The sequence below is a fragment of the Chrysemys picta genome, chromosome 10 (genome assembly GCF_011386835.1).
Source record: "Chrysemys picta bellii isolate R12L10 chromosome 10, ASM1138683v2, whole genome shotgun sequence".
Classification (NCBI taxonomy): domain Eukaryota; kingdom Metazoa; phylum Chordata; order Testudines; family Emydidae; genus Chrysemys; species Chrysemys picta.
In genome coordinates, this window is record NC_088800.1 from 39147923 (window position 1) to 39160798 (window position 12876).

The window sequence follows — 12876 nt, forward strand, 5'->3', positions numbered from 1 at the left end:
CACAGAAGATTGTAAGCATTTATTTTAGCAGTTAAGCATTACATTAGTATAAAATATTAGTAATGCACCTCAAATGAAAATGAATGTTTATACAACAATTGCAAAAGCATAGCTTGTGTTATAAAAGACTTGGTCCCTATTACATTGTCCCTATTACATTGTAAACAAACTAAGTTAAACTTTGTATTAAGTTTGGGTGACTGAAAACAAAAACAAAACAAAAAACTTTACTATGTTAACTAACAAAAGTAGTTTAAGTTGCATCCCACAGACCAAAGACACCCTGAAGACACCCGAAGATATCAGTACACAGTGAAGAAACCCCCAAGGATCAAGAAAAGAAAAGTGAAGTGCTTTATAAATCAGAGACTGGTCAAACACACCTCTATCTACCATATATGGACAATTAAGTTAACAATCAGCTAAAAACAACTAGCTGGACCAGGATAAACTGTCATTTAATTTCAACTTGGTTACTGTGTAAAAACAACTGTATTGTTGCTGTACTACTGTATTATCGTTGTACTGTATTATTGCTGTATTGTATTATTGCTGTGCAACATTTACAATGTGCATAACCTTGCTAAACTGTTTAGCCAACACACAGGTAAAAAGCAACAAACTAATGACAGCAAACAACATGAAGGCAAGGAGAAACAAATTGGTTAAAAAAAATTGTTATACAGAAATTACAAATTAGGTATATAAATTCCCCGTTAGTACTGGTCACAATTTGGGATCAGTAACACTGCATCCTAACTGAGGCACATGTTATTCAAAACAATTTTGTTCAGTGTCTGGGTACCAATACCAAATCCTGACACAGCACTATTTGATAAACTGGTTACTGTCCATTCAGTAGGTTACATAAAAACAACTGGATCTACATCATCTACTGGTGTATCATGGGGCAATGCAATCCATGGAACAGAGCATCTAGCCATTCCTGTTTCCTGCCCAGCAAAGCTTACCAAAGAGTGACAACCAGCACTAAGGGTAACCCATAACATGAATGCACAGTACCGGCCAGTAACTAATTACAAGACATTTATATATAACGGCCTCATTTGTAGTCTCACTACTCCAAATTTCTGTTTTACTTCTCATATACATAATACTGTGGAATATACTATAACAATGCCTATCCAAGTATTTCAAAACACTCAGCCTATTACTAATGATGATACAGGTGATAACTGCAATTGCCCTAATAGGAATGTGTTTCTATCTATGGCACCAAAGTAAAAGGGCTAGAGTACAACACCAGATTGGAAAAACATGGTTATGCTTGGCTATAAGGTGGGTCTGTTTTGGGACCGGCTCTGTTCAATATCTTCATTAACGACTTAGATATTGGCATAGAAAGTATGCTTATTAAGTTTGCGGATGATACCAAACTGGGAGGCATTGCAACTGCTTTGGAGGACAGGGTCATAATTCAAAATGATCTGGACAAATTGGAGAAATGGTCTGAGGTAAACAGGATGAAGTTTAACAAAGACAAATGCGAAGTGCTCCACTTAGGAAGGAAAAATCAGTTTCACACATACAGAATGGGAAGAGACTGTCTAGGAAGGAGTACGGCAGAAAGGGATCTAGGGATTATAGTGGACCACAAGCTAAATATGAGTCAACAGTGTGATGCTGTTGCAAAAAAAGCAAACATGATTCTGGGATGTATTAACAGGTGTGTTGTGAGCAAGATACGAGAAGTCATTCTTCCCCTCTGCTCTACTCTGCTCTGGTTAGGCCTCAGCTGGAGTATTGTGTCCAGTTCTGGACACCGCATTTCAAGAAAGATGTGGAGAAATTGGAGAGGGTCCAGAGAAGAGCAACAAGAATGATTAAAGGTCTTGAGAACATGACCTACGAAGGAAGGCTGAAAGAATTGGGTTTGTTTAGTTTGGAAAAGAGAAGACTGAGAGGGGACATGATAGCAGTCTTCAGGTATCTAAAAGGGTGTCATAAGGAGGAGGGAGAAAACTTGTTCATCTTAGCCTCTAAAGATAGAACAAGAAGCAATGGGTTTAAACTGCAGCAAGGGAGGTCTAGGTTGGATATTAGGAAAACGTTCCTAACTGTCAGGGTGGTTAAACACTGGAATAAATTGCCTAGGGAGGTTGCGGAATCTCCATCTCTGGAGATATTTAAGAGTAGGTTAGATAAATGTCTATCAGGGATGGTCTAGACAGTGTTTGGTCCTGCCATGCGGGCAGGGGACTGGACTTGATGACCTCTCGAGGTCCCTTCCAGTCCTAGAATCTATGAAATCTACATATACATACTACACATATATACCCATATACGCTACAAATATATATGCCATATCCATATAATTCATATATATTAATTATTTGGGAGTGCCTCTAAGGCTCAATCATAATACTACATTCCTCAGTCATGGTCCCAGGCCTAACATTCCCAGGCCCACCATAAGGGACTACAATCAATCGGAAAATAAAATCTGTCCATCAGTTGTACGAGGGAATGTGCAGACTAAAGACAGGTGGGGCATGAGTGTATGAATGGTAAAATAAGGTAACCACATAAAAGCGTTTAGCCCACTGAGTTATCTTTAGTCCAAACTTTATGCTTTTCCGGGACGATGGGCAAACATCCTCCCCATAAAAAGACAAAAAGTGTGGGAACGTAGTAAGATGAGGCCCTGAAACATAAACCCTTGTATCAGAGGCCCAGTATGAGACCTAAGGTCTAAACTAAAGTAATGGTCAAGACTTTGCTAACATAAAGCAAAGTTAAGCTGTGAGTCAGAGGCAGGCCCTGCTGACAGAAGTTGGCAAGAAGAAGGCTGCTAATTGCATGCATACATGTGCCAGGATGGCACCAGAACATCCCGGTACGAACACATTCCACAGAGATAATGGGGAAAAGGCTGACCCATCCTAAAGACAGGGTCAAAAGGATAATATGATGGATAGACTTGTTTGTTCGTACCAACATGTACCAGGAGAGAGGCAGTACCCTAACATATAGAGGGGTTGTACCTCAATGCATCTGCAGTAATGTGTAACTTGTTTATATCTGTGAATAAGAATGCACCTCTGAGTGGATATCTTTGTCTGGCCTAGGGGGCAGTGGAGGGTCCCACCACTGACTGAGCTGGTCCATTGTCAAGGAGCACATATTCGTAGTATGTCCTATAGACTAGAGTCTGCGGTAAACTATTATGGTGCTTCGTTTGACAATAAACCTGGTCAGGTGCCTTCGTACCTTATCGGAGTCTGTGGTCATTGGGGGTTCTCTCGGGGTCTGCTGTGTCAGCGATCTGCAGAGCCGGGGCAGCACACAGAGGGAACACACGCACGCAGCCAACTGTTATCAACATTGGATAAAGCAGAGCACCACACTGGTGACGTCTGATGACAATCGAATCCCAACATTCCACTGCTATTTAGCAAATAACTGTTCAAGACACTGGAAAATGTGTCATATTCCCCTCTAGCTGTAGGTTCACATAGAGGACAGCAATCTACTAACACTATCTGGTAACCCTTTAGTTCAAGCAGTAGAGTCTAAAAATCTTGTGTTTAACCCGTGCTGATGCCCTATGCAGGTGGGGGATTCAATATGGTTCCATAAAATGGAATTTTGGGGGAAGGAGGGTGTTATACCTAGGAAATTATAGATTCAAAAAACTACCTTAAAGAATATTAAAATCACAAATTCAATCAGTCAAAGGTTAGGAAATGCTAAGAAACAAGAGCAGGAACAGAAATTGCTAAACAAATATCTATGTGAAAAATGCATTAAAGAAACAACAACATTCTACAGGAAGGCCCTAATCCTGCAATGAGCTCCATGGAAGGCTGAACCCATGCAGTGATCCAGTGACTTTAATAGCACTCTACATGGGTGTAGAGGTTGGCCTATGCAGAGTTCATTGCAGGATCAGGACGTAAGTTTCCACAATACAACATGTAATAGGAGTTTCTGCAATGTTAGGGACCATAATGTTATTATACTAGAGCATTTTTATTTTTTAAAGATGGGAGTATCTTCAAAGTAGAGAAATAAAATATGAAAGCGAAGCAGAACTGGGTCTAAACATAGTGCTCTTCGAAGTTATTTTTATTAGATGTCAGTAGCTGTTTAAGAAATTACAAGCATAAATAATTTTCCTTTGTATCCCCCTCCATGTTATTAAACTACCAGTTACAGAACAACAGTGTTCATGTTACTGATGAATCCACTGCTGATTTCATCTACCCTTTCTTCTCAACAGGGCTGAATTCAGCAGTAAAATTTGCCACGGCAGAATTTAAAACAACCTCTCGTTATATCCATGTTTAGCAATGTAAAAACATTGGGCCAAATTCTGCTTTCACTTCCATCAATGACACCCCATACACATCAACGGAATTACATTGGTGTAACAGAAAAGAATTGTGCCCTTTTCCAATAATCTTTCCCATCCCTCTTAAAATGTGTCCATTCATCTGTTTATCCGTGTGGTGTGTACACTGCAAACACATTACAGTACAGTCACATGTGGAACAGAAAGAAAATGGAGAAAACAGAGTGTGCAAAAGGGCAGCATGTGTGTATTATAGTTATATATTACTTGTATTCTGATAGTGTCCACAACGTGCTCCTCAAACAGCACAGGAAAGTATAGACTGAACCCTGAAGAACTTGCAGTCTAATAGTATTCTGCTTCAAGTGGTGCTTTGTAAGTTTTATGGGCGCCTGTAGCGTTCACACTACATCCCTTTAAACACAGCTTCTTACCAGGAGATCACGCCAGAACATTCAGCGTCCTGCACATCGGTGATTACTGCTGCTGGTAGACGCCAGTGGGCAGCAGCAGTAAAGCACAGGGCTCCGCTTTTAGCCCTGCACCCAGCACCTCTCCAAAGAGTGTGTTGGGGTGCGCATGTGGCCCGGGCGCTGAGGAGGTTGTTTTGATATCACCTAGATCGTGGCAGAAGTTGGGGGAAGGGCTGTCACCCCGCAGGGTGCCGCGCGCGCGTGGAGGCGGACACGTCGCTGCTCCCGCTTTTACACGGCAGAGGCGCCGAATGCCCGTGAGCCCCCTCCCCCACACCCTCCTGTACCCGCGGCAGCCCGACACCAGCCAGCCCCCCGAGTTACTGGGGCACTGCCGGACAGACCCATGAGAGCGGGGTAAATAGCTGGGGCCGCGGATAGCCCTCACGCCCCGAACCTCGATCCGCTCACCCAGGCGGTTGCGCTCGGCCCCGCACTGCCGGAAGTGCTGCCTGCACCGGAAGCGGCCGCGCGAGCAGAGCATGGTGGGAGATGTAGTTCTCTCCTCAGCCCGAAGCGTCCCACCTCCTCTTCCCTACCTGAGCCCCTGACAGCCCCAGCCCCCAGGTAGCTGAGTCCTACCGAGGAGAGGGGCTGCATGCCACGCGGGAGGCCTTTCCGCCCCCAAAGCAGTGACGTCACGGGGGTCCCGCTTGACATCACCAGGGGTGACACGACGAGGAAACCATACTCACTTGCATCTGAAGAAGTGAGGTTCTTACCCACGAAAGCTTATGCTCCCAATACTTCTGTTAGTCTCAAAGGTGCCACAGGACCCTCTGTTGCTTTTTGAGGAAACCATAGTGGCTCTTGCCCCCGTACCTCCACTCTGCACCCAGCTCCGCCCCGCGCTCTGGCCACGCGCAGGAGCGTCCGGCTCTGGGCTCCCGCTGTGCACGCGCTCTGGCTGTGACGTAATGGAGCCCGCCCGTCCCATGCCTGGATCGTTCTCCCCCGCCCGCACCCCTGCTCCTCTGCCGGTTGCAGCCCAACCCGATGGGCCCTGGGCCGCTCCCTGCTGCGCCTCCAGGTCCCGGGCCAGCTCCCCCAGCTCGGACGGTGGCCGCGAAATGCTCCCTAGGAGGGCTCAGCACTGCTCCAAACCCTGCGGCAGAGAACTAGGGTGGCCAACGCTCCAGGATCGTCCGGGAGGCTCAGGAATTAAAGATTAATCTTTAATTAAAGATTCTCTCCTGTGATGAAAGCACCAGGAATATGGCCAACCGAAATTAACAACCCTACAAAGAGCAGGGCAGGACCCTACCCTGGGCCTGGGGATGCACCTGGCAGTGGGGGCAGATTGCAGCAGCATGGCGCATGGAAGCACCATAGGGTCCCCATTAGTCCTGCAGGGTCTCATCCCACCTGAAAATGGTAGGGCTTAAGCCCCTCTTTCTCCTAAAGGGGGAGTTACCCAATGGAGCAGTGTTGGGTGCTCTGATGCTATGGCAGCTTCAGTTTCTGTCACAGACCTGAGCTTGGCCTCCAAGAGTTCTTCCCTGCAGAGCCCTGCTGCTAAGAGCTCCCTCTGCTCCAGCAGGCTTGGAGGAGAGGGGGACAGGTGGCTGAGGGGTGACAAGTAGAGAGCTAGCTAGCAGTGCCCAGGAGGACTGGGCAGGGAGGCAGTAGGCAAGGTGACTCACCAGAGGCCACTGGGAAACCAGTGCTTCCTCCAGACCCAATCTGTTGATGAGCAGGGCAGTCTGACCCCTCTTTGCCGAGAGGAATATTTGGTGAAAGACGCTTCCTCATAAGAGGTGGGGTGTTGGGTAGAAGTGGTCCCCAACCAAAGTCCTGGACCTGAGCACCCTTAAACTTTGGATTTGGATCCAAACATCTCCACTTCCCCCTGCAAGTGGATGGGGGGAAAATCACCCTGGCCACAACCACAGTAATTGTCCTTATGAAGTCCCCAGTGCACAAGGCAACAATGAGGTCCAACTGTGCATTTCACACCATACTACAAAGCAGCCCACAGTTATTCCATTGTTACTGACATCTTTTCAGGATTAGACACAAGAAACAAGCGTCATTAGCTTCCCCAGATGTAACATGGGCACAGCCAGATTCTTGCCACCTCTTCTTCACAAGGACTGTGTAATCATCTGCGTTTGAGCAGTCCCCAATGCAATCCTGGGGCCTGATCCTGACAGACCTGTGGGTACGAACACAATTCAAATAATGGAAATATGCCCACTTTCTCTACATACAGGAACTGTTACCGATATTGAAAGGTTCAGTTCACACTCCCAAGCCCACAGTGAACTACCACATAGGAGAGGCCCATCTGTGAGCAGCAATCCCACGCCTAGGTTCACTGTGTCATTGCTGGACATTCATCTCTCACACCAACAGACACATGGTCCTCAGTGTCTGCTCCTCCAGGAAGCTGTTCCTTTGTCCTGGAACAGACACACAGCGGAAAAAATGACCCACCAGCTCTGAAGTTGGTAAAATTCAGAGAAAACATTAGTAATAACACAATAGCTCCTCATTCTCTGCTTCCCAATCACCCCAACTGCATCCAGCTCACCCTAAAAGTAGTAAAGTATAATAAATAATTTATAATAAAGAGAAAAAATAGGGCTCAGAATACCCTGAAAGGAATAATATAATTAAAAATAACTAATAAGCAGTTACGGCTAAGAATAAAGAGCAAATGCTAATTACAATCTATGGTAAATGCTAATAATAATGATGAATATTGAATGATAATAGTAAATAGTCAATTCTAATATTAATGCTCATAATAAAAATACATAGTGAATGCTAATAATAATAAAACACAGACTTGAATCCGATGGACTATTAATAGAAATCAGGGCAGTCTTGCAGGTAGTCTCTGTCCTGGAGGTGTCAAGGCTCTGTGTTCCTGTGTGGGGATGGGGACATGGGCAGCAGGGGGCTCTTAGCAGGACTGAGGAAGATAGAAAGCCAAATCAAGACTCTATCTTCTGGGGCTCTGGACCTCTCATCTCCCATTTAGGGGTTTGCACATTGGCTTCAAAGGGACAGGAAAATCTCTCTCCCCAGTAACAGGCTCCTTTGTAAACTGGATCCTCAAGAAGAGATGGTCCCGTATTCTTAAGGGGATCAGTTGATCATGACTAGGGTCTAAAGTGATCCACCTCACTTCTCATAGGTGCATCATGAGTTCCACCTCACCTGGGCATGTGTGGCTCTGCTAGAAACCGGATCCCAGTCTGAGGGGCCAGTGATCCAGCCTGTGATGACCATTTCAGGGAGGGAGGCCTGAGAGCCTTTACTCCACCTCTCCCAGGACTGTAAGTGTGAGTCATCTGTCACCACCCCTCCACCATCCTGGAAGGACCAGCCAGCTCCTCTCCGTGCTCCTCAGGAGTTTGTGCTGGGCCCACCCCCCAATCCTGCTTCCACAATGGGGTTCAGGCAAGAAGTAAGCTACTTCTCCCCCAAGGCCTCAGCTCCTTTTGGGGGTGGCCATCCCATTCTACAGCAGTGGATCTGGCACAGCCCCTCCACTGCCTCCCAGCTGGCTCTTGCCCTGCCCTTGGGACTAGGGTGCCCCCAGAGGCTCTGTGCAGGGCCAGTTTTAACTCTCTCTCTCTTGATGGGTAACAGCTAATTTAGACCCCATCATTTTGTATGTATAGTTGGGATTATATTTTGCCATATGCATTACTTTGCATTTATCAATCAACATTGAATTTCATCTGCCATTTTGTTGCCCAGTCACCCAGTTTTGTGCAATCTCTTTGTAACTCTGTGCAATTTGCTTTGGACTTAACTATGTTGAGTAATTTTGTATCTTCTGCAAATTTTGCCACCTCACGGTGTACCCCTTTTTCCAGATCATTTATGAATGTTGAGCAGCATTGGTCCTAGTACAGACAGCTGGGGGACACCACTATTTACCTCTCCATTCACACCATTTATTCCTACCCTTTGTTTTCTATCTTTTAACTTGAGTGCCTGGCACTGCTTTCAGAATCATCTAACAATCCTTAATTTACTTTAATAACAAGCCTTTTGTTATCTTAATCACCCTCCCTCTGTTTATAAACAAATTCCCTGCCCCAAAGGCAGAAGTTGGGAGCAGCACAGAACTCATCACATATCACAAGCAAGCTATGTTGCAGTGAAGAGTTCCATCTAGTGCTAGGGTGTGCGCTGTGAGCAGACCTCAGGTATGAAACTCAGAGGGGGTTAGAGCCCCCCCGCCCTGCCTAAATGGTGCCCCTGCTAGTAAGTGAACATTGTGAAAATGTTACACTCAAACTAGTCCAAGGCAAGCAAGTTAGCCCTTATCACTGCAAGACCTAATCCCATTGCTTAGGCCAGTATGAACTGGGAGAGCTACAAGGCAGCATGTTTAACTAGTGGTGGAGGCAGAAGGAGTGGCTGTCAAGAGACCCCCTAGAATGGATGGGTATTGAAGAGTAGTAGAAGGAGCTCCATCCAGTCCCTCTCAGCCAGAAAGATGGAAGCTACAAAATGAGTACTCCATGGTGATCAGCATTAGAGAGTAAAGTGGGAGATCCTGAGGGATGCAGAAATCCTGGTAAAAGCCTATGCATTCCTGAAGTCACCTCTAACGTGCTGGCAATTGCCAGGCATTGTTGACTGTTCCAGACTCAGCATGGCTTTTCACAGACATATTATTTGTTATAGGTGGATGCTTTATGATGATCAGTTTTTATGCAGATGGTGATGAGAACACAGACGCCTACATACAGACACTGGAGCCTCATGGGGTGGAGGGAGATCCTGTCTCTTTCCCAGTGTTTGTTTGTTTGACTGTGGGCTGGATGCATGAGAGAGTTGGAAGCAGAATCCATTAGAGAGCACTGAGAATGGGAGCTGCAGTATCTGACATCCCTAAAAAATCATAAAGCTCAAGACAACTCCTACCTGAGTATTGCAGGAACCCAGTTTGGCACAGCGAGGCTAAATCTCATGCTTCTGCAGTCGTAGCAGGCACAGGCTGTGCACTCAGTAGAAAAAGAACAGGAGTACTTGTGGCACCTTAGAGACTAACAAATTTATTAGAAATTTAGTAGAAAAGGAGATAGCACTAGGCCCAGTGGACAGTGATGTGGGATTGCTGTGAGGAACTGAATGGTATTGGGTGGGCAGCAGCCACTAACATGAAACCAATGGAGGAAATTTTTTGTCCTAGCTGCCAGTGATGTTGTGAGGGAGCCAACGCTGCTTTAACTGCACGAGTAGCAGAGGCTACAAGTACAAGCAGTACAAGTGGAAGACAGCAAAATTCAGAGCGAGTTGATGTATTATATATTCTCTATGCCACAATCAACGTATAAAGCTCTCAGCTAATTGAAAATACAGCTGGCCTTCAAAACCCAGAGACAATATTACACAGGAAAAAGCAGGAGCAAGATGAGTGGGTTGCTCAAATTGTGAGCCATTTGAAAACAGGAACATAGGACTTGCCATACTGGATCAGACCAGTGGTCCATCTGGTCTGATATCCTATCTCCAACACTGGCCAGAGCCAGATGATGGCATAAGAATCATAGACTTTAATGCCAGAAGGGACCATCATGATCATCTAGTCTGACCTCTTGCACATTGCAGGCCACAGAACCTCACCCACCCACACCTGTAAATAGACCCCTAACCTCTGGCTGAGTTACTGAAGTCCTCTAATCATGATTTGAAAACTTTCAAGTTACTGAGAATCCACCATTTACACTAGTTTAAACCTGCAGGTGACCAGTGTCCCATGCTGCAGAGGAAGGCGAAACCCCCCCAGGGTCTCTGCCAATCTGACATGGGGGAAAAGTTCTTCCCAACCCCAAATATGGCAACTGGTTACACCCTGAGCATGTGTGCAAGACCCAGCAGCCAGACCCCTGGGAAAGAATTCTATGTAGTAACTCAGAGCCATCCCCATCTAGTGTTCCATCCCCAGCCATTGGACATATTTGCTGCTAGCCATAGCAGATCAGCTACATACCATTGTAGGCAGTCTCATCTGTTCCATAAACTATCAAGTTCAGTCTTGAAGCCAGTTAGGTTTTTTGCCCCCACTGCTCCTCTTGGGAGGCTGTTCCAGAACTTCACTCCTTTGATGGTTAGAAACCTTCATCTAGTTTCAAGCCTAAACTTGTTGATAGCCAGTTTATATCCATTTGTTAGTAGGCATATGTGGAGCAGGCGAGCTCCAACAGTTAGATTGCTTTAAGCATGAGATTTAATCTCCCTTTAGCTCTTGCCACTCCACAACTTTATGCATCTCCATTGCAAATTTAAAAGCAAAATGTTCATGAGGCAGTGGTGATGTGATATAGAGCCTTTGAGTGCTTGGTCACTGGTCTCAACTGGAATGACACTGGCAGTAACCAAATGTCATCACCTGCAGATGGATCATTTTTGTCATTGCGAAAGGTCTTTGTGGTCTCCTTCCAGCTCCTAATGTATAGGTACCCCCTTTACATGTCAACCCCATATCTGGCAGGCTGTTGGACTGCTATTAACAGACAGTGAACATCATCGGGTTGGCCTCTCCAAATTAAAGTGTAGGAAAGCTTGCACTGCTGCTTCCTGTGCTGTAACGGTCCTCTGGATAAAGAGGAGACTTCAGTCTGAAGGAACGTCAAGCCACACCTTTTACCCGCACAGAACTCACTTATAAAGAGCAACGAACGACATTTTCACACCTTGCTTTAGAGAATTTTTTATTGTTATTCTCCAGAATGACACTGATTTATCAGGGACAGACACGGAATGACTCAAGGAAACAGCAGCTTTCTGAATAGTCACAAGTGGTCCAAATATTTAATAAAACCATCCATCCAATTTGTTTTACGTTTTAAAAAAATCCTCTGATACATTGAAAGGATAATATGGCACCATCACTACCCTGAACTATGCTGAAACACACACTGATCACAAAGGTTCTTCCCTTCTCTACTGTCCAGCTGAGCTCCGACTAGAACCTGTCACGGCGGAGCATTCTCTACTGTTTTTTTTTACAGAAGTGGAACGCACCATGATTCAGTGCAAATTTCCCACAGAACCTTCTCTTTCCTTCTCAGAAAGCACATTATTTGATCCCAGACCACTTCACATTAGGACTATTTATGTCACAGAGTAGGCTACGCTCACAACCACCCTTTGCCTCCACGAACAAATTAAAAGTTACGTGTGGTGTGCAATGTTCCAACTAGAGACAGGACTGAGCTGGAATCATACATCCAGGAGTTTTGGGAGATGCTAGGTTGGATTTGAATCCACAGATCTACACCCACCCCTCTAATTCTGGATCTGGGTTGAATCCAAAGAGCAAAGGGACCTTTTATTCTCCAGGATCTTGTTTGGCTTGGTGTAATCCAAAGATGATGGAATTCTCCTGAGAGGAGATTGCTGGATTTCAGTCTTCAACCTTCACCTGACTCAGAACCAAGCACCGACCCTTCTCAGCCCATCTCTAGTTCGAACACTGAGCCAGATTCTTATCCAGAGCCCAAATGGCTCTCTCTTAGAATTTGAAGAGATTTGTCATGCCGTTATGGAGCCCCATGTCCCTTTTCTCATTCTATGCCTGGCACTTTACTCCCAGGCTGTGAGATTTATTATTTTATCTTTGTGTTACAAAGGTGGGCCTGAGTCAGTTCCGTAAATGGGGATGGCATAACCATGGTGCTTTAGTGTCGTTAATCTTAGAATATCTGCTTCAGTACAGCAGCAGGTCCTTCACTCTGACCAGCTGAAACTCCAAACTAATTTAGCAAATTCTTTCCAGCCAGAATTAGGAAAAAAGCTCCATTTTAGCAAAGTGAGGAAATAGCTATAATAAGTTAGCTTGTGAGTGTCTCAATTCAGTGAAATATTTTTTTTATAGTGCCACAGTGCATATCTGTGCACTTAAGAGTGTTGGCTTCTGAAAGTTGTTTCCAGGGCACGAGGATGAAGAGGACCAGAAATATTAATGAGCACACCTCACCATTTAAAGAACTTGTGCAGTTTGCTGAAGTAGGTTTTCAAGTCCTCAGAAAATTATTCTATTTATTCTAACAAGGATTCCATTTATTGTTGTGTTTTAATATGACTTTGAGGCCAGCAAGAAATTTGCTGCTGGGGGGG

The 12876-nt window shown here is 45.2% G+C and overlaps 1 protein-coding gene across 11 annotated transcripts in view; it reads right to left on the bottom strand.

Moving 5' to 3' along the window:
• The window catches only part of PPCDC (phosphopantothenoylcysteine decarboxylase), a 50595-nt gene extending 45192 nt beyond the window's left edge, over positions 1-5403 (bottom strand). For 2 of the 11 annotated variants that reach the window (XM_065559605.1, XM_065559604.1), the window contains exon 1: positions 5200-5403. In XM_065559605.1, coding sequence (XP_065415677.1) covers positions 5200-5388 — 189 coding nt within the window. In that variant the 5' untranslated portion in view covers positions 5389-5403. Of the gene's footprint in view, positions 1-3231; positions 3325-4749 lie in introns of those variants that run through there. The other 9 variants (XM_065559609.1, XM_024112156.3, XM_042862048.2 and 6 more) reach the window with 6 other exon arrangements.
• Between the last annotated feature and the right edge of the window lie 7473 nt (positions 5404-12876).